The sequence below is a fragment of the Amblyomma mixtum genome, chromosome 10, assembly GCF_055824585.1.
Source record: "Amblyomma mixtum isolate Tamu chromosome 10, ASM5582458v1, whole genome shotgun sequence".
In the NCBI taxonomy this organism is placed as follows: Eukaryota; Metazoa; Arthropoda; class Arachnida; order Ixodida; family Ixodidae; genus Amblyomma; species Amblyomma mixtum.
This window is the reverse complement of record NC_143021.1, coordinates 30,269,127-30,291,283: the sequence shown is the minus strand read 5'-3', so window position 1 is coordinate 30,291,283 and position 22,157 is coordinate 30,269,127. Positions and strand designations below refer to the sequence as shown.

The 22,157-nt window shown below is 47.4% G+C and overlaps 1 protein-coding gene and 1 pseudogene across 1 annotated transcript; one reads left to right on the top strand and one right to left on the bottom strand.

Annotated features, from left to right (window-relative positions):
* Nucleotides 1-696: 696 nt before the first annotated feature.
* On the top strand, nt 697-8,803 carry LOC149325508 (uncharacterized). Its single transcript, XM_089564313.1, has 3 exons — nt 697-816; nt 6,893-7,009; nt 8,651-8,803. Exons 1-3 carry the CDS (start codon nt 697-699, stop codon nt 8,801-8,803), a joined length of 390 nt encoding a protein of 129 aa, XP_089420439.1.
* A 7,955-nt stretch (nt 8,804-16,758) lies between these two features.
* On the bottom strand, nt 16,759-20,919 carry LOC149325507 (uncharacterized; annotated as a pseudogene).
* Between the last annotated feature and the right edge of the window lie 1,238 nt (nt 20,920-22,157).

Sequence of the window (22,157 nt, the reverse complement as noted above, 5' to 3'; positions counted from 1 at the left end):
TTCGCAAAACAAAAAACTGGCAGGGCCCTTTAGGTACATCATCTGGGTATGACAGGATAGCATTAATGTTTTAATAACCATATATGCGGAACTGCTAATTCTCGACTTTACATTCATAGATCGCTGCATTGGTGCGGCGGTTAAGCGATGCGCCACTGCTCTGCAATGGCAGTTGTTACCATTAGGGGTGGGGCTCTTACGACCAAACTTGCTCTTCCCGAGCAACATGGCTCTAGCGTACTAAAAATATGAATAACAAAAACTGTGAAGTCGGTTACCTAATTTCTAATGATTCTCTTTTTGCACAGTGGAGGTAGGCGCTGCAGGACAGGTAGATTTGTCGCGGGCAGTTAGAAGTAGTTTATTTTCAGCTGTCTGTAACATCTTTTGCTTGCCATACCTAAGCACCGCGCAGTGCTTGCGGAAAGGTTTTTTTATCAGATTTTATAATCTTGAAAGCGCTATTGGGCAGGGCGCTTCGGATGTACTCGCCCAAGCACATACACGAAAAAACCACAAACGCAAAGAGTAAGTTGCATGCAATCTTTCGCTTCCTATACAACACCATTTGGGCGTGCAAGCGATCATTTCGCCTTTGGCCTATCTAAGGAAGTTGACCATAATTTTTTTCTCTTTTACAAACTTCAGGAGCAGGCGCTGGCCGTGGTCCAGGCAGCAGTTAGAAGACCCAATCTAATGGCCGCGTTCGCCTTTCAAATGGGCGTCGTTGCCTACAGTATGCGTGCCAGATACGGCAGAGTGTTGGACGCCATCTACGAGCGATGCGTGGGAGCGCTGCTCGGCGACATGTCACAAGTACGACAACTGTGTTCCCTGTGTTTATCTCTACGCAGTGGTGAGCTGCAGGCCGAGCAGTCGTTGATCGCCGCCACTCCGCGTGGTGGGCTAAGTGTGCGGTATCTCCGATCGTTTAAAAGAAATTGTTCCCGGTATGCCGGACGTTTCACATACTGGGTGTTTTAGTTAACACATTCAAAAATTTACGAAAAAAAAAGCCTTTTGGGGTAAAATATGGTTTTTCCGCCATAATATCACAGGGTTGGTGAACGCCCGAAAGCTGGTGATTCGTCTTACGCAGTAAGCTGGGAGACTAATTTTTAATCATTAACGTTTTAACCTGTACAGTTACGCGCCTATATACAATTAAATATTTCTAGCCGGTGGATAGTAATAGCAGCTTCAGTTTTTACAATTCCGAAAAACCTATTACCGTTGGCGCTATGTCTCGACAAAACTTAACTTTTTCGACTAGTTACGTGCGCCCCGCCGCGGTGGCTCTTTGGTTACGGTGCTCGGCTGCTGACCCGAAAGACGCAGCTTCGACTCCTGCCACGGCGGCCGAATTTTGATGGAGGTGAAATTCCAGAGGCTCGTGTGCTGTGCGATGTCAGTGCACGTTAAAGAACCCCGGGTGGTCGAAATTTCCGGAGCCCTTCACTACGGCGTCCCTGAGAGCCTGAGCCGCTTTGGGATGTTAAACCCCAATAAACCATAAACTAGTTTCGTGCACTGGAGGTGTTGCTTTGCCCGCATGCTTTCGAAAGCACACGTATTCTCGCACAATGCAGCCAAATTTTCTCAAGCCACAGCGGCGAGGTTAATCGCGCTTTTGAAATTCTAAAAAATGATATGTCTATTACTAACGACCAGCTAGAAATTTCTAATTGCAAGCATTTGCCTACATGTGACAGTTGAAAATTTATCAGAAAGCTGTTAACCAGCTTACTGCTTAAGACAATTCACCGGCTTTTTTGTGTCCACCAGCGCTTTTAGTAATATGCAGCAAAAGCCATATTTTTACCCCAGAAAGGCTATTTGTGATAGTATTTGACCCTGAAACCCCTGGTATATTTTTTACGGTAATATAATATGTCGTTCCGCGCTATTATAGCAACCGTGATGAAACTATTTTTAATTAAATAAATGAGATTTATTCCTTATCGTCAGTTATTTTTTCTTCAAATGATGTGCATGAAATAGGGTAGATGTGTATAGAGTGGAATTCGGCTCCCGGTTTTGTTGGGTTTAGCAGAAAATTTGCTATGCTGTGCCTGCAACCAACGCTCGTTTTTTTTCACATACGCTAAGAGTCTGAAGAGAGAAGTAGAGTAAAAAGATATTCATACGACAAAATTTGGCAGAGATTATTGTATTTTAAAGCTTGATAGATCATATAACTGCATGGCTGTTACTTTTGGCCAGCTGCAAGAGAACTACTTTACGCTAAAGTTTGGTGCTTGAGTGAAGTCGCTTCACTAAAGACCTGACTCCGCAGACAATATTTCTTTCAGCTTGTGGACGCTAGAATAATAGGAGACAGCAAGCTTGTTCTTGCGCAGTTTCATGCCCTTTAGGCTTTCGTACACGAGGCGACCGCAATGATCTGAGAAACTTCTCGGTTTAACAACAGCTATTGTGTCATCGGGTTTCAGCGTAGAAAAAAAGCGAATCAAGAGCAGAGAAGTGGTTGATTAAGGGTGCAGAACATCTTCGGTAGGCAAAAAATGCAAACATGATCTCGATATGTGATGCAACACATCAACATTATGTGTTTTCGTTGGAAAATTTGATTTAACACAGCTTAACTTCCTATTACGTCTTTGAATTTCGTTTACGTGTCGTTTGTACGTTAGAGTGTTGCAGGCTTCAGGCGGCTCACGATCCCAGCTGGGTTGAGTTTGGTGGGTGGAAATAGATGGTTGGGTAGATTCTCGTATGTGGCAGGGGAATTTCAGCTATGGGTTTATTGAGTACACTCACTGGAGGGGTTTGTAGGATGTAGGCTTCACACACGCAAACAGCTACTTTTCCACTGATACAGGACTATAACGCCAAATAAGCAACGTAAAACACGCACAATTGGTTCGAAATAAACTCCCAAGGCAGGTATCACCGTTTAAGGTGAGATTCCGCGATGATTCTTTCGTATAACGGATAGCATTTCGTTCATCTTGTCACCTGACGTCACTATAGTGCAGTAACTCTTGACGTCACTGTTCAGACAACACAACGTGGGTGCGTTGCAATAGCTCGTGGAAAGGATGCCATGCATGACGTGCATTCATGAAACATATTCGACACGCGTGGTAAGTCAAAGCCGTTTCTTGGACCTCGAAACCGAAAAATGTGCCGCTAATTTCTTTCTTTGTAAAAAAAGATTTTTCCAAGTTTCACTAATAAAGTATAAGCGCCAGCCGCTGTCCACATGATGTAAACTGGAAGCGGTGATTTTATTGAAGTATCCCTCAAAAGGCTCTGGGATACAGGTATGCCGAACATAATTATTTCTGCGCTGCCGCGCATGCCGGTCCCCTGAAATTCCTGCCGGTATTTATCACGTGCATCCATTATCCTCTGGCATCAGCTCCAGATGGCGTCGTGCCGACAGGGGTCTATCGTAAATTCGCAACCGAGCACACGCATTGCGCAAACTTTTTCTGGTGACCGCACTTCTAGCCGATCTACACGGATGCTCCGAGCGAGGCAGTTTCGACAACTACAAAACAAATAAGTGCACCTAACCACAAAAGAAAAAAAAATCAACAATAGCCCGACGTTAAGGACGCAAAGGCGGAAGGGGAAAGTGATGAAGAGTGGCGTAGTCAGGTGTGCTGCGCCTGGGCACCGTTCCCTTCATTTTCCGAGTTCACTCGTCCCTTCGTGACCAAAGAGTTCTCTTAGCGCGTTTAAGGGTGACGACTTCGGGCCGCGATCTCTGCAGAACTCTCTGTAGAACTGCAGACTCACAGAAACTCAGCCAACACACTAGGTGCCGGAACCAGAGAGAAAAACGCTTCAGTGCGATGCAGCATGAGTGTGGCGAGAGGCGCCAAAAACTTTCCTAAATAGCATACACCTACCTTTATCAATTCTCACAATGGCAACATATGCTTTATGGTACCCTAAAAAACAACTCCATCCAACTCTTCTGTAGAGTAAAATTTTTAAGGTGGCTCTTCTTCGCTATATTCATGTTTGCCTGGAAGGAGGACGCACAATTATTTCCGAGCAAAATGGATTCCGAAATTTTCTCGACAACAAAACTTCCGCCCCATTGAAATCGAATACCTGACTTTAGGACCGCAACAGACTCCACAGCCTCACTTTAAAGGTCCGCGCTTAAAACTCTGTTGACGGTCCGCGGGTTTTAGCGGGAAGATCCAGCGATGCTGCATATATTTATTTTCTAAATTTTTCTCGCTTGTAAAGGCTCCGTTGTCGCGGGACGTATTGTTTTGGTGATTATCACTCGGCAATCCACTGACACGAGGCAAATTCCACTGTTGCTCAGAGTCGCTTTACAAATCGTAATGCGAAGTTTTTTTCCAGGGACATGTTGCTGACCGAAGAGCTTGTGAAGTCATAAACATAACATTGATTGTCGTTACAATATCTTGATTCTAAAATCCGTGGTCTCTGATTTAATACCAAGGCAGCGTTCCTTCACAGAATACGCCAATCAAAAACTAAGATTTGTGATAGCGCACAAAGAGAAGTTTATTGTGTACCGTCAGAGCGCCCCCCCCCCCCCTCCGCCCACTTGGAAGGGTTTGATACAAAAGCACTGATAAAAACTGCAAGACACAAATAGGTACTGCAGATACACAAATCTGGCCTATACACTATACACAATACACTATATCTGGCCTATACACAATATGCAGGGTAGCACGCAAAGGCTAACAACAACGCAAAGGTGCTAAAAACAAAACCAAAAACGAAATGCTGCACTCAAAGGCGCAGTTCATGCGGCCCTACACAAAAAATGAACAAAGTAGTGCATCAAAAGGCACTGAAAGGAGGCTGATATTGCAAGGCTGGCACTACCAGCCTGCCTCCCCGCACAACAAAGAAGCGCGTGTTTACTGAACGGACTACCTGAAATAGATTACCACCTCGGTGAAGCGGTTAAGTCAAACTACCAGAGCTGTTCTGATTTGCTTGGTTTCTGTTTTCTCTCTGTGTCGTTACTTTCACTGCTGAAGATGCAGACATGTACTCGAATTATTGCTCTCCCAAATATTCAATAACTCTTTATTCAACCTATAGCTTGAAGTACTCCTACTGAGCTGTTCTCATTTACCGTGTTGTACTAGTTTCTACTTTTAATCTCTATTATTGTTCTTGCATCATTCGGCTGTGTGTCCGTAGCGGTCAAGTGGTGTGCGGCCCCGTCTGCTGCCTTTTTTGGAGTCCCCGAATGCAGTTCTCTTCGAGAATGTCTTGAATAAATGAAAACAAAAACGAAAAAAGGCTACAAGGAAGCTTTTTTTGCGCTGCTTACAATTATCGCTCTGGGGCTCAATCTAAAACATACTTTAAAGCCTCATAAAAAAAATGAGAACGGCATCATGCACAGACTCATAACAGTGACCCGCACTCCCAAATCTGACTTCTTCGATGATGCCCTTTTTCTGAACGGGAAATTGACTTCGAAGGTCAAGCGATTGTTTCTAATTCAGAGTTTTTACCATCTTTGAAACGAAACTGTATTCCTGTACTTCATAGTTGCACTGGCCCCTTTCTCTTACTTCATTGAGCCGAATTTTTCATGACTGATTTGTTCGCTTCCTTAACTACACAAAATATTTATCTGACTTCTTGCGCGAAAGTAATGTAGAAAGACGAAGCCAACTTGCTGCCCTTCACAGTGAAGCCTCGCTGATTTGAAAAGTCTTAATCGTAAAGGATGATTTAGGTTCGATCTGCACCAACAGCCTTAGAGACTTTCCTTAGTTCGAACTGTGCGCTAGTGCAATGATTTCTCAAACCTCATAAACCTACCAGTACAGTCACATTCAATATACATCGGCTTCTTTCGCGGCGGCCGGTTCTGGTGGCAATAAGTTTCTGCAGAAGGCACTGTAAAAATTCAGGGGGGCACTTTGTTGTCCTAAAGTGCGGTGAGACGAAAGCCTTAAGTGCGGTGTTGCTGCTTGTGTCACTGATGTCTGCTTGAGATGTTAAGCTTCGCCTCTAAGAGTGAAACGCGACAGCGTCTTGCATCGCTACCAGGGAGTCCACAGAACGCCATCGCCCATTCGGCTCTACACCTTACTCGTCGGTAAACTAGTTTTTGAGGAAAGGAAATGTATCTGTCTCGCATACCTCTGTAGGCACCTGAACCTCGCCGCAAGGGAAGGGAGGAAGATGAGAGTGAACGAAGATACCATATTCACTAGACGCGCCTTTGTTCATTCCGAACCATCGAGCTGGCATGGTGGCGTGGTTAGGCTGCTCGTCTCACACACCGGAGACCCTGGTTCGATTCCCCAACTAGATCAATTTCCTAATTGAATTTATTTATTTATCTGGTCGGAGTAAAAAGGTTAATTAGGCAAATTGGTTAATTAATCAATTAACTGAACTCAGTCCCACCTACTTGGAGCATCACTATACGATCTCTTTAATTGGTTGCATGGTTACTAGCCAAAGTACAATTGGCCCCGTTTGAAATTCGCGCACTATGATGTCACGAGCGTTTCGACCAATTGAAAAGCGTGACATATTTGTCGACAACTCCTGCTTACAACGATGACGCATTAAAGGCTTCCGCCTTAAAAACTACCGCCTGAGATGAAACTTGTTCCGACTCAGTCAAACCTCGCAATTAGTACTCTACCAATCTCGTAACTAACAGACACGTACAAGCGCAAAAAAACACGGACAGAGAAGAGACTTGGACAACACGAGTGCTTCTCGTGTTGTGCAAGTCTCTTCACTGTCCGTGTTTTTTGGCGCTTGTACGTGCCTGCTATGAACCAACTAGCCCAAAGTTCTAGCTGTGCTCGTAACTAAAACTGTTGCCTCAGTCATGAACCCTTACGGTCATCAAGATAGGCGTTCTCACATTGACTGTATCGTTTTCCAGGCGTGCGAGGTCACGCCGGTGGAAATCTTTCCAGAGAATGCCATGGGCTTCGTCGCTGCTGTTGGAGGGAACACAACCCTTTTTGTCTTCGACACTGCACAAACGATGCTTGCCAAGGTATATGGGTTTGAATCTCATCTTGGAGAACTATTTGCGGATGCCACAATTTGAAAGCAGTAGTTTGGCGTCTACCGCGAGCGTCTACAGCAAGCACTTCTTCTGGCTTATGTTGGAGTTTATTTTGCTACCTAAGCGGCCCCTCTGCAATGCTGACAGCAAATCCACAAGGCACTAACTGCAACGTCAATTCAGGTTAATCACGGCATGGTGCAAGATAACGCTATTGTAATGTAGAGGGTTGCATAAGGAGTTGTGTAATCGGAGAAGCTTATGTGGGCAGGCTACAACGTGGATTGAAAGCGGGACGTTAGAAAAAAAAAAGACGCCATATCAACTCCGAGCATAAAGAGGGCCGCATTTGAGTACTTTTGCGAAAACAGTACATAGCGTACAGTTATTCATTACGGCCAGCAAAGCTGATTTTATTATAGTCACAGATTTAGCACTTCTGATTATAGCCGATAATTTTGCACTACTAGAGAAAAGAAAAAATTCAGGGGGCACTTTGGCTGTCCAAAGTGCTGCAAGGCGAAAGCGTTTCCTGGCGCACTGTTTGTCTTTTATTGTTTAACCCATATTTTATTCTTTTCATTTTATTTTTTGTTTATTGCTTATTTTGATTGTTTTCTATGTTTCATATTTTATTTTCTTCCTTTTATTTTTATCTCTCTTTCTTTTCTTATTTTATTTCTTTTTGTTTTCATTTTTTTCTGTAATTTTATTTTTTTAATTTTATTACTTTAATTTTTGTTCCTTTTCTATTTTATTTATGAAACCCATGCATTCACTAGATGCGCCTTTATTCATGATCAATCCTTCAGCCTTCGTGGCCGAGTGGTAGTGTCTGCGCTTGAAATGCAAAAGGGCCTGGTTGGACTCCCAGCCTCCACGCAGGTTTTTTTTTTAACGTAGTGACGCCGAAACGCGGACAAATCTGCCAACACGGCTGCCAACACGGCTGCCGACACGGCTGCTAACGACAGTATGAGGCATTGAAGGCTTTCGCCTTAATATAAGATAAGGATAGCTTTTGACATAGTAAGGCGCCTGCTCCAGTCCGGAGTTGAGGCTTCTAGCGATATTCTCGTAAGCATGTACTAGAATGGCGAGGGGCTCACTTTGCACTAATAGACGATGGGTGAACGCACATTGGGCTAACTTATACATATATTTTTCGCAGATTTTGGGGCGTCAAAACATACATCACAACAAAGAAACATGGATGAATCAAACTGAACAGTTCAGATTTACCGCGACATCCTCTGCCGCCCAGCCAGCCATGACGAAAGTTTAATCGAGCCACAAGAATTTATTAAATGAAATTTCTCACTATGAACGGCGTCTTTTGATGCAAGACAGCCAAAAATATGGGCACAAAGAGTCACTAAAAATAAATGTTCAAGGAAGTTTTCATCGTAGTCGTTCTATTCGTTCTCCGGACAGCATCACTGAAGTACTCGTATTGTTTGTGATTGAGTAATTAATCGAGAGGCAAGACCAATTACTTTTATTTGTGTGGATATATCGTCCCAAAATTATTTAAATATCTTTTTATTATGAATTTGCTGCAAAAATGGGGTTAATAATGACACAGTATTTACGGGTTGATTGTTTCACGATTAAATTTTCTTCTTTCAGGCCAGGAATGTCATGCGGTCACCCATCGTACGGAACCAGTTCACTTGGTTACTGCTGAATGTGCATCTCACTGACTTCAGCGGCCAGTGTCTTTCGAATCCTTTCGAACGCGTGGCAACTTTCAAGACTTTTTTCCACCAGCAAAGCGGATAACAGCGCAATGTGGATAACAGCGTCATGAAGGGGCCATTGGCTTTACACAACAGCTCTTTGCGCTATTTTTTAACATACGGTCAACAATGCCATCACTATACACAGGAGGAGATTACATCTTTTGTCTTGGAATGTTTCTTCGCAATCAATATACTTTAAATACCTTTGTAACTTAAATGTTGAAGTAAAGGAGGTTGTTAATGTTGACGAATCCATGTAATCAGTTGCAGTCCTGCTAGTGCGTCGGTACAATAATATTCGTGCTACCGTTGAGCCTTGCCTAAAGTGGTCTTAAGCTTGGTTAAGCTGTGTGACCACAGAAGTTGAATTCTCTATTCACGAGTGAAAAGACGAACCACTACAAAGTGATGAGCCTCGAGGAACAGTTTTAAAAAGCCCCGACGGCTGCCTTGAGCGCCTCGTTATAAGGTAATAACACTATAAGAGCTCCAGCGTTGCAAACTGTGTAGATGAGATTAGGAAGAACTAACGCTACTATCAAAGAAGCCAAAAGTCGCCGAAATCAAGCAGGATAAGTGAAAGTTTAGTGCCTTTTTAAATTCGTGTTTATCAATGCGAAATACATTGTGTTGTTATTTTATGGCTGACAAATAAATAATTAGAACGTAGACCTACTTTGTAATCAATAATATTTTGAGTGTTGAAATAATAGCATAAACTTTCTGTCACTGATCAACGCAAGAAATTTACGAAAAGGACATAAATACTTCCCTATGCTCCTTGCTCTTTTCATCCGAAACTACAGGAAGCTACAAAATAAACTAGTGACACCACCATAACTTCTAACCCAGATCCTGATTTAGAGGCCCGCCGCGGTGGCTCAATGGTTATGGTGCTGGGCTGCTGACCCGAAAGACTCGGGTTCGATCTCGGCCGCGGCGGTTGAATTTCTTTGGGGCCCGTGTACTGTGCGATGTCAGTGCACGTTAAAGAACCCCAGGTGGCCAAAATTTCCGGAGCCCTCCACTACGGCGTCTCTCATAGCCTTAGTCGCTTTGGGACCTTAAACCCACATCAACCGAGCGACCGGCCGACCGACCGATTTAGAGTGACGTTGACGGCAACATCACAGAAATTCTATTTTTGGAATAAATTGATTCTGTGGCTCAGGAATTATATGGTGCTATTCGTTGGACAAAGAAAAAACGTTTATTCTCCCGTAAAATGTATCTAAATTTTTCCTGCTGCTTGATTCAAACTTCTGATCACCTACTGGAAGGGGTGCTTGATCACTGTTTGGAAACAGCGATGTCACCTTGCGTCCAGAATTCCATCAAAAGAAATGTCTCCTTGTACAGCTGTTTTCTTGCAAAAACAGCTGGTGTCAGCGATACAATATTAAAGCTCATAATACCTCTGTTTTAGATAATAGTGCCGTGAACATTTGTACAGTTTGTTCCTTTATGGTCGAAGCCGCCGGCACGCAGCATTATCATTTTGTTTCTGACGCAAGATGCGACCATACCTATCTCGATTGATCGAGGCCGCTCGCAACTGCTCTAAAATTTTTCCTGGCTGTAGTTGGATTTGTTCCTTACCTCCAAGGTTGGTTGCCAGTTTTAAGTTGAACGCGGCCAAGAAGTGCAGGCACTCTGTTCGAAGAGCACCGATCATGGTTTTTGTCCCTTACCTCTCCCACTAACACAGCAACCTGTCGTGACAGGCCAGCTTGTTATTGGCTTCAATAAAAAATTGGTTTTGAGGAAAGGAAATGGCGGAGTAACGGTTTCACGCACTTCGGTGTAGACCCGAACCGCGCAGTATGGTAGAGACAAAGGAGGGAGTGAAATAACAATGAAAGAAAGAGGTGCTATAGTGGAGCGCCCAGGAATAATTTCAAACACTTCGGTCTGAGATTTTCTATCTGCATTTTTTTGCGTGGTTTTCGAAAGAATCATCACTTAAAGAATACAAAGACACCTAGAAGACGGAGGATGGTACCCCAACACCATGTTCGGCTTCAGGGAACATCTATCGACCCAAGACGTGCTGCTTCAGCTCAAAGAAGTACTAGAAACAATGCCAAGCAAAGGGGAAAACGTAGTCATGGCCGTGGACATCAAAGGGGCCTTCGACAACGTATCCCACGCAGCAATCAAGGAAGGCATCAGCGCCACCAACTGCGGAAAGAAAACACACGCCTACGTGAGCAGCTTCCTCAAAACAGAACTGCAACGGTGGGTTTGGGACACCTACGAAGCGAGGTCTTTCAAACACCATGCAGGGGAACTCCACAAGGCTCTGTGATATCACCTGTGCTCTTCAACATATCAATGATCATCCTAGCCAAAGAGCTCAGCCAGATACAAGGGATCAGACACGCAATGTATGCGGACGACCTCACCATATGGACCAGCGAAGGCTCGTTAGGAAGCAAAGAAGAACGTCTACAAGCGGCAGCCACCTGCATTGAAGGATACATGAAGAAGAGGGGCCTAAGGTGTTCCACCGAAAAGTCCGAACTTCTCAGAGTAGGAAGGCACCCTACAGAGGCTAACCTCGAGGTGAAACTAGAAGGGCAGAACATACCGGAAAAAAGAATGATAAGAATACTCGGTATGTGGCTGCAAGGTAGCAGGTAATGCAGCCACACACTCAGCCTGCTACGCAAAGCGGCGGAGCAAGTAGGCCGAATGATAAATAGAGTAGCCAGCAAAAGGCATGGCATGAAGGAAGAAGACACAATCAGACTGGTGAACAGCCTGATAGTCAGTCGAATAACATACTCACTACCATACCACGTAACCATCAAATCTGAAAGAGAGCAAGCAGAAGCTATCCTTCGCAAAGCATACAAGATAGCCTTACATCTACCAAGGAACACGTCCAACGAGAAGCTAATGCAACTAGGGCTTAACAACACTTTTGAAAAGCTGAGTGAATGCCAAATAAAGGCACAACTTCGAAGACTCAGCGACACAAGAACCGGAAGAGCACTTCTGACTAGGTTGGGTCGGGAGACGGAGAACCATAAGAACTACAGGGAAAACATACCAGACGCACTAAGAAGAAAAATAAGCGTACAACCCATCCCCCGCAACATGGACCCAAACCTCCATGCCAGCAGGAGGAGAGCCAGGGCAGAACACTATGAAAAAACAATAGAGAACAGGGACAGCACGGTATACACTGACGCCTCCCCGTACTATGGTGAACTGGGAAATAAAATGGTGGCGGTAGTCGTCAACCACCAGGGAGAACACATAACGAGCCTCACGGCCAGGGCATCAAATGTAGCAGAGGCGGAGGAGATAGCGATAGCCCTAGCAATGAGGGAGGGGGATAGAAAGGGGAGACCCTTGAATATCCTAACAGACTCACAAGAAGCGTGTCGAAACTACACAAAAGGAAGGATAGGCAAAACGACACTCAGGATCCTCAGCGAGGGGACACCCTCGGGGAGGAGAGAGAAACATAACATAATTTGGATACCAGGCCACGCGGGGGTCTGGGGCAACGAAAGGGCGGACGAAATAGCTCGAGGGCTTACTATCCGAGCTGGGGGGTCACAAGCCCCGGAGGAGCTCTCGACTAGCCTAGGGGCTGGGTACTCTGAAACACTAAGTTTATACAGGGGGCTAAGATACAAATACCCCCCACCACACAAAGAGCTAAGCAAGGAAGAAGCCGAAAAATGGCGGAAGCTACAGACAGGCTCCTTCCCCAACTTATATATACTAAGCAAGATGTTCCCTACACAATACCGCGCCACATGCCCTTGGTGCGAAGCGAGGCCAACACTATACCACATAACATGGGAATGCGATAGAAACATATCGTTCCACAAACACGACACACCAAGTGCGGAGCAATGGGAGAGCCGGCTCACCAGCTGCGAGCTAGAGGCCCAAAGGGCACTCATAGCACACGCAAGCGAGGTGGCCAGACTCAGTGGAGCCCTGGACTAGGGGACCACCCAAGGCTAAGGAGGCAACCTCAATACTTGAAGAGAAGACTTGAAGACGACCTCCACCGCAGGCTAAATCTTAGAAATCAATAAAGTTTCTACTCACTCACTCAAACACTTCGGGATTTTCAACGTGCGCTGGCAGCACACGGGCGCGTTTTAAGAGGTGGTGGTGGTGAAAAACGTATTACCAGAAGGCCTCGACTAACGGCCACACCAACTGGCAGAGACATTCTGTCCACACTAGGCATAACATACGAACGTCAAGGCGAACCAACCAACAACTGACCTTCCCAAACATATACGCCAGCTTCTGGTCATTCCTCCACTACCTCGGAACATGCACCCAAATTTCCAAGCTGAACGTCATGCAGAGAGAGCCAAATCATTAGGCAAACGCTTCCTTAATGATACCTCTGTGGTATACGTTGATGCAGCAGATTCTTCGGCTGACAAGATGGTAGCTGTGGTCACCACGGAATGTGGTACACTCATAACGGGGGGCACTATACGCACTCAGCATACACATGTTGGAGAAGAAACAGCCATTGCTCTAGCCATTGCGGGATCCTCGGCAGAAACCATTGTCAGCGACTCAAAATTGGCGATACGTAACTACACGTTTGGAAGAATCTCTCCACAAGCAGCACGGATTCTGCTAAATTATCAGCCCAAGCGGCGCATTCGGCTAATCGGGACGCCTGCTCATGCCTCCCTTGCTGGTAATGAGGCGGCTCATAACCTAGCTCGAGAACTGTCCCGACGAGCTGGGTCGTGCAGTCCACCCTCCCTATACTCCGGCAAGGACAGGTTGTTTTCTTACAGAGAAATCCTGCAGCACTACAGGCTTGCAAGACTTAGATTCCCCCCAGCAGATAAAACGCTTTCCAAGCAACAGGCCAAAGCCTGGCGTAAACTTCAAACTAACACCTATCCAAATCCCCAATTGTGTAGCTTCTATTCGGATGGACTCTACTCAGACAAATGCAAAAATTGTGATGCGAAAGCCGATCTAAATCGTATGATCTGGAACTGCCCGCAGTCCCTACCCGCGAGTCGATTCATTACCGGCTCTGATCATTGGGAGGCTCTATTGCTCAGCCCCGACCCGGGGACACAGATCAAGCTCCTCCAGCTGGCTGAAGACGCCGCCGCTGCCCAAGGGATAGCGGCCGCCGTTTAAGCGGGGGGCGACTTCGGGTCGCTCCTCTATATCCTCCAGTAATAAAGTTCCACCACCACCACCACTAGAAGGCCTAAAAAAAACAAAATTATGCAGCAGCATTGCCGGCGGCCTTCAGGCTGCCGGTTGTGGCGTCCAGGCCGTGCCTAGTCGCGACGTCCTCTGCCCATGTTACCAGCCGAAGTTGGAGATTCGGCGGGTCAAAGCAGCCTCCCACTGCTGTGGACTGTTAGGTGCCAAGAAGCAGGGGGCAAGTTTGCTGGGCAGGAGAATAGGATATGAGCGTAGTCGGCTCTTGGGCGGTCACTTAAACGGCAGGCCGGCGAGTACGCTCCGGGGTGGATGAGGACAAGGCATGTGGGGGTGAGAAAAGTATGAGCCTGAAGGTGGCCCCACAAGCGTTGGTGGTGCTGGGAAAGGATTTGTGCGGAGGGGGCAAAGTGAGACAAGAGAGGCGGTAATGTGAAGTGATTTCGTGCTACGTGAGGAGCGCGTCGCCCGTATCCATTCCCGGAGGAGGCGGGCTTGCTCGGTCAATTAAATTGCGAGCGATATAATTAGCCACCTCGTTGCCAGGATGGGGCAGGTGACGGACACTCAGATGGTTTGGATGGGGTGAGAGGGGATGGTGTCTGAACGTAAGATGCCGATTGCCGGGGCTGCCAACCGTCCAACCACGTAGTTGTAGACCACATGCTCGAGTCACTGAAAATGTGTTCCGCGCATGTCTGCGCAATGGCAAGGGCAATAGCTGCCTCCTCGGCGTCTACAGAGGTCGAAGTGTAGATTGAGGCAGTAAGAATGGGTTGGAGAGAGTTGTAAGTGACTGCAAGGGTGTGAGCAGGGTAGCGGCTGTACGAGGCCGCATCCACATAAGCCACGGCAGGTTTCCGCCCGTACTCACGCCCGAGAGCGCAGGCTCGCGCTGCTCTGTGGGAGGGGTGGTGTTCAGGATGCATATTCTTAGGGAGGGGATGAACGGTTAGGAAGGAGAAGTCGTGGGAAGGGATGGGCAGTGAGGTTGGAGGGGGGATAAGAGGGGAGAGCTTAAGGGTGGAGAGAAGTGCCCGACTCGGGCGGTTGCGGGAGAGACGGAGGAGCTGCGCCGTACGATGGGCCTTCGTCAGCTCCGTAAGGGAGTTGTGGACTCCCATGGACAATAGCCTAGCCCTCGAGGTATATGTGGGAAGGGATAGGGCGGACTTATGGGCCTAGCGAATGAGGCTGTTGACTTTGTCCTCGGTGCAAGCAAGGAAGAGATGAGGAACTGAACAGATAAAGTGACTTAGAACAAAGGCCTGGACCAAGCGGAGGAGGTCGTGTTCGCGCATGCCGTGGTGGCTGTTGGTTGTGGTGGTGGTAAACGTTTATTTGCTCTATTTCACAATATTTTTTTTGCGGCTTCAGATGGAGTCTTCCATCTTATGATCAGGGTCGCTTCCCCTAGTACAGGGCTCCGCTGAGGGTGCTGCCCTGCGTGCACACCTGACTAGTCCTTGTTGGACTTTCAGAATGTCGCTGGATAGCATCCTCTCCCACTGTTCCGCACTCGAGTTTTCAATGATAGATAGTTTGTCTATTTTCTGGCATGCCCATGTGGTATGGTATAATGTTGGTTTGTCTCCACACCACGGGCACTCGCGCTTGTACTGTGTGGGGTAGATATTGCTTAGGATGTTTAGGCACGGGAATGTTCCCGTTTGTAACTGCCGCCATGCTACGGCGTCTTCTCTATTGTGTTGTTTGTGTGGGGGCGGGTATTTTCGTCTCATCCCTCAGTAGTAGTTAAGAATGTCTGTATAGCTTTGGGCTACCGGCTCGGGTTCCTCAGCGGTGTCGGTAATGTGGGATGCTCGGTTTGTTGCACACCCTCGAGCTATCCTATCCGCCTCCTGATTTCCCGTAATGTTGGTATGTCCCAGCACCCAAACTATCGTGTGTTCGGCCTGGTTGTTTTCGGTTTCGCCACTTGAGCGGAGAATGCGCTGCGCGCTGTGGCTGATTCTGCCGTTTACGTAGCTGCGGCTTGCAGCTTGTGAGTCGGTAAGTATTGTTAAGGACCTGTTGGATCGGTAGCCCTCCGCTGCCGCTACAGCCACGGTTGCCTCTTCGGCCTCGACTACCGTACAGTTCCGGATTGACACGCTGGTGATTTCTTTTAGGTCCGACTTGATCACCGTTGCAACTTTGCTTTTCTTGTAGTTTCTGTTACCTGTGTATGTAGCGGCGTCTACGTACACAGTGTGGTTTCTAGTTGCCATTGTTCTTTGTACGTACTCTGCTCTTGCTTCTCTTCGCACCATGTATAGGTTCGGGTCCATATTCCTTGGTATCGGTGCTACTTTGGTGGTGTTTCTGTATTCGTCTGGTATCGTCTCCGTGCTTTGTGTCTCCTTTATTGTAGCTTCACCGCCGTATCTGCTCAGGAGTCTTCTGCCCGTTGCCAATAGTTTGTCTTTCGATTTGTGCTATTATTTGCGCTTCTTGGAGACTGTTGTGCAGCCCCAGAGCCAGTAGTTTGTCGGTGTACGTTGATTGCGGTAAGTGAAGCGCTGTCTTGATGGCTTTCCTCAGGGTTGAGTCCGTTTGTTGCAGTTCGTATTTTGTGCAGTGGTAGTATGGGAGGCTATATGTTACTCTGCTTACCACCAGGCTTCTGACCAGCTGTAGCGTGTCTGCTTCTTTCATGCCGTGTCTTTTCCTCGAGATCCGTGTTATCATGCGAGCTACTTGGTTGGTTGCTGTTTTAAGTATTGTTAGGGTGTGGGTGCACCTTTGGTTCGATTGTATCCACATTCCCAATAGCCTGATGAGTGTTTTTCCCGGGATTAGTTGTCCCTCGAGTCAGACGTTTAGCCTCAGGTTTTCTTCCTCGGGGACAGTGCGGTTCTTCTTGCCTCGCCATACTCTCAGCATCTCGGACTTCACTGTCGAGCAGGCTAGTCCTCTTGCCTTGACATAGTCTTCTACGCATGTCGCGGTCTCTTGTAGTCTTTCTTCCTTTTCCCCGAGTGAGCCTTTGGTTACCCATACGGTGATGTCGTCGGCGTATATTGCGTGCAGTATGTTTTCGATTTGCTGTAGTTGTTGGACTAGCCCGATCATGGCAACGTTGAAAAGGATGGGTGAAATAACCGATCCTTGCAGCGTGCCTTTGTTCGAGGTGTTGAATTTTTCTGATCTTAGCTCTCCCAGGCCGATTGTTGCTGTTCTGTTGGACAAAAATGCCTTGACGTAGCTGTGTATTCTCGAGCCGCAGTTCAAGTTGTCTAGTCCTGTCATGATGGCTTCGTGGCTTACGTTATCAAAGGCGCCTTTGATGTCCAGTGCCATGATAATGTGTTCTCCGTTGAGCGGGGTGTTGCTCAGTACTCTGATTTGTAGGAGCACGTCTTGGGTTGAAAGCCTGCTTCTGAAGCCGAAAATGCTGGGGGGGGTAAAGTTCGTTTTCTTCCATATAGTTTTGTAGCCTTCTCGTGACCACTCTCTCGCAGACTTTGCCAAGGCACGATGTAAGGGAGATTGGTCTGAGGTTTTCTACTTGAAGTTTCTTGGCTGGTTTCGGGATCATGATGACTTCCGCGTGTTTCCATTCTTCTGGTACGGTTCCCGCTTGCCAGTGCCTATTGAGGTATTCGGTTAGCTTTTCGATTTGTTCGTCGCTGAGGTTGCGAATGAGCGCGTTGCTGATCTTGTTCGCGCCCGCGGCTGTGTTCTTTGTTGCGTTTCTTATTGCTGCGTTCACCTCTTCCTGGGTAATGGGTCTGTTGAGCTTTTCATTTTCTTCTCCTTTGTAGCGCTCTGCGTAGGCTGCTGGGTTGCCTTCGCCGTAGCACTTTTTGCGTACTTTGTCCAATAATTCCGAGTCTGTTCCTTCGTATTGGTGTACCAGTCGGTATATGGCTTTGTTGTTTTCTGTCTTTGTTTTTGCTAGATCTAGAAGTGCCTTGAGTATGCGCCATGTTTTTGCGGTGCTTAAGGTTCCGTTTAGGGAGTCGCTAAATTGTTGCCAGTTCTGTCTTCCTAGCTCCGTCGCGTACTCCTCTGCCTTTTTTGTGATTTCCGCGATTTTCAGCTTGAGTTTCCTATTGTATTTCTGTCGTTTCCACCTTTTTGTGAGTACCCTCCTAGCTTCCTACAGCCTGAGAAGTCTGGAGTCTACGTCCGGTTTTTGCGGCGTACGCTCGATTTCTTTGGTGAAATTGCGTTGTTTTTCTTTGAGCAAGTTCCCCCACTCCGTGATGGACTCGATACTTCCTATAGCGTCGTCACATGCTGCTCTGAAGGCATTCCAGTCCGTTATGTTTGCCTTCCCTATCTGTCTGATTTTATCCGCTATTGTAATTTGTGTCTTTAGGATATAGTGGTCACTTCCTAGGTTTTCCATTAGGTTGTCCCACTCCGCTTGCATTGTTCTTTTGACGGACGTGAGATCGGGGCAGGTGTCCTTGGTCACGCTGTTTCCGATTCTCGCAGGGGTGTCGGCGTCCGTGATAAGCTCCCAATCGATACTGTCGGCTGCCTGGGTTACCGCTTTTCCCTTCATATCTGTTCTTGTGTAGCCCCAGCTCTCTTCTCTGGCGTTAAAGTCTCCTAATATGACTAGTGCGTTTCCTTTGGATAGTTTGTTTGCTCCCTTAAACAGCGCGTCGAATTTCGCCCTACTTTGTCTAGGGGGGCTGTACATATTTACAACGAATATACTTCCTCCCTTTCTTTTCTTCCTCAGTTTGATTTCTATTATTACATGCTCCACGTCTGTGTCGGCTATCCTATCATGGCATATGGCGATGAGGGCTTTGTTGACTAGGATTGCCGTTCTTCTGCCTTCTTCCGAGTTTTCGTAGCACGTGTAGCCCTGGAGTGTTGGGGTGATCCCAGCTTCTTGTAGGGCAATTACATCAGTTGGGGTTAGTTGCGTGTTGATGTAATGTTGTAATAATCCTTGTTTTCTTCTGTATCCTCTGCAGTTCCAGTGCCATATTTGTAATTTTTCTTCCTTCTTCGCACCTTTGGTTGTACTGTCCATGTTTAGTTTACGGATTCGTCTCTCGTACTGTAGTTTTCTAACGCCGGGCGTCTCTGATTGAACTTATCTTTAACGCCTTCGGTGATTTTCTGTTTTCGCAGCGTGCGGATTTCTGTTCCTTGCATGGCTACCTGCTGTTCTATTCTTTGTATTACTTGTTGCACTTCTGCCATAAACTTGGCGAAATTTGTCTGTGTCATTTCTGTGGGTTGACTTTGCGGGGGGGGGGGGGGGGGGGAGCGGTGGCGGCATCGGAGGGCTGCCTGACCTGAGGTCCTGTATCTCCTGCTGTAGCCTGTTGATTTTTGTGTCCTGCTCTTCGCGCGCTCTGCGGCTAATTTCTAGCTCTCGCCTTAGTGCCCTGTTTTCTTCCTCTAGGTGTTTTTCTCTGTTGTTTTGATTGTTTACCGAGTGCAGAGACAGAGTTTTGGGAGGGCCTGCTTCCCAGCTCACCTTCGTGCCGCCGTTGGGTTTCTTCTTCTTTTTCTGCTGCTGCTGTTGCTGCCCCTTGATGGCCGGGGGTGGCAGGGGGGGGGGGGGGGAAGGACCCGGACCGGCTCCGTGAACTGCTCCGTGACTGGCTCCGTGACCCGCTCCGTGACTGGCTCCATGACCCATTCCGTGAGTGGTTCCGGGATCCGCTCCGTTCGCCCTCCGAGCTGAACCATCTCGGTTGGCGTTGCCTCCTTTCCTTCTTACTGCTGCTGCACTGCTGTTGCTGCTGCTGAGACTGGTGTTGTCTGCCTCGCAGCTCTCTAGCTTTCTTTAGGCGGTCCTTACAGTCCCTGGATCCGATGGCGTGGTCGCCTCCGCATATCAGGCACTTCGCTTGGCATTGGTGGTTCTCCGGTGGTTTATGCATGCCACATTGCCTGCACGCTTTGGTGTTTGGCGTCGGGCAGACGTCAGACCGGTGACCTTGCTGGCAGCAAATATAGCACACCTGCCTCGTCGGTCGATATGGGTAGCGTCTGAATTCTGCGCCGGCAAAGTTTATGTACTTGGGTATGATGGGGCCGTCAAAGGTGATGATCGCCGTTTCCGATTTTCCTAGCATTCTTGCGGTAAGCACCACAACTCCCTGGGTGCGCACTCGTATCTTTGCCTTGAGCGTTTCTGTCTGCGTTCCCGTGGGGATTCCGTGTATGACGGCTCGCTTGACGTCTTCCGGCATCCCCACGTATCTGTTGACTTCGTAGGCTTGACCTCTGACTCCTAGATTGGTTATTCCCAGCGTCATCTTCGCTACTTCTTCGTTCGAAGTACTTGCTATGATGATGTTCGCTCCTGTTCTTAGTCTGACTATAAAGTCTTCATCCGTGAAGTTGTTGTTGCATGCCTCGGTGATGGCTCGCACAATTTCTATCGCCTTCAGCGCCTTGATTGGCAGGCCATTCTTTGGTCTGATGATGATTTTTGCGTCGCTCTTTGGAAGCGGCGGTAGCCTGCGTCCCGGCTGTCCTTGTCCTTTGAGGTGGATGGTAGGTGTACAGAGTTTGTGAATCTAGTGATGAGGGTGGTGCGCTTGCTATTAGACTGAAGAAATAGTCCTAGGATGCGGAGGGTAGACACAAGGGGAATGGGTTTGCCGTCTAGGTAGATGGTGAGAGGAGAAGGTGACATGGGGGCCACCTCACGAGGTAGAAGGTTAGTTAGTTTGTTAAATGGGGTTTTATGGCGCATAAGCAACTATGGCTATCATGCGCCAAACACAAGGTTAGATGATGTTATGTCAAGTGTACAGAGGTTACATTATAATAGATTTAAAACATTGGCTTTCCTTAGAAACTTACAAACAAATGAAAACTCGACAAGTGTTTGCTCGCCTAAAAGCAATGCGGGATGAAATGGAATGTGTTCATTGTAAAACGAGGTAGAAGGAGCAAAAGCTACGATTTGGGCGGAGAGCAGCTTAACCCGATAGCCCAAGTATGAGTCACCACCTCGTCCACGCCCGCCTGGAGAGTGGCCTCCATATCGACAAGATTGCGGGTGGTCACCCATAGGGTGATGTCATCGGCGTAGAAAGATTGAGATAGAGCTGGAACAGCGTGCAGAGCGCGTGCGAGCGCGAAGAGGGTTCTGTTGTAAAGAAGCGGGGACAATACAGAACCTTGGGGGTGCACTTGTCACCAAGAGAGAAAAAAGAAGAAAGTCGGCAGTATGAGATTTTGGCTGTGCGGTTGGCCAGAAAAGCGGTAATGTAAGCATGGACACGGGGTCCGACATGGAGGGAGAAGATAGCGTGCAGAATGGCATTATGATGTACATTGTCGAATGCTTTGGTTAGGTCCAGCGCACGGTTGAAGAAACAGACTAGGTGTCTGAACGCGGCTGCCGCGCCGGCGACTTTTTTGATCGTAGTTGCCTCTCTCGGCAGATGGCGTGGATCGTTGGGGGGTCAACCGTAGCACCCGACGCGGCGCGCGGACCTCCACAAACATTCGCACGCGCGTAAGAATGACAAGTAAATTTCCCGATATATGTCTGTACACTAGACTAAACGTCCGGCAAGCCTTTGGAAGCAAGCTTAGGTATATGCTCATGATTATTTCAGCTTAGAAATGCTATTCATACCTAAGCGTGCTTTGATACTCGTAAACGTCCAATAGAGTGACCACAGTAGGATCGCCCGCGTGTTTACTAGTGCTCAGCTTGTACAAATGCAAAACAATCTGGCTTGTGCAGAATGCAGAATTCTTAGAAAGAAATTTCCAAATACGCACTATTAAGATGTCAAGAAATCCTAGTCACGCATGTCAAATACGCTACCTCCCGATAATGGAAGGTGTTCGTTGGTTCCCGCTTGGTTTTGTGTCGGGTATTATTGCTCACATAGGTTCTCGCTTTCCAATTCGATATCTGCGCGAAAATAGAGGCCCCACGCAAACTGCGGGCTGCTGCGTGTTCCCGAAATGCACTGTCTCCACCTCTGCTTTGCCGCCACAAGTGTACAGGCACGGAAGTAAAGTTTGAAGGCCGTGTTCTCGAAATGTCTCATAAAACGACCGGCTACACAACAAGACGGATTTTATTTTTCACATTCATGCAGACGTCGCCAACACAATATCACATCGGCGGCCGAGTTTCGATGAAGGCGAAATTCTAGAGGCCCGTGTGCTGTGCGATGTCACTGCACGTTAAAGAACCCCAGGTGGTCGAAATTTCCGGAGCCCTTCACTACGGCGTCCCTCGTAGCCTCAGTTGCTTTGGG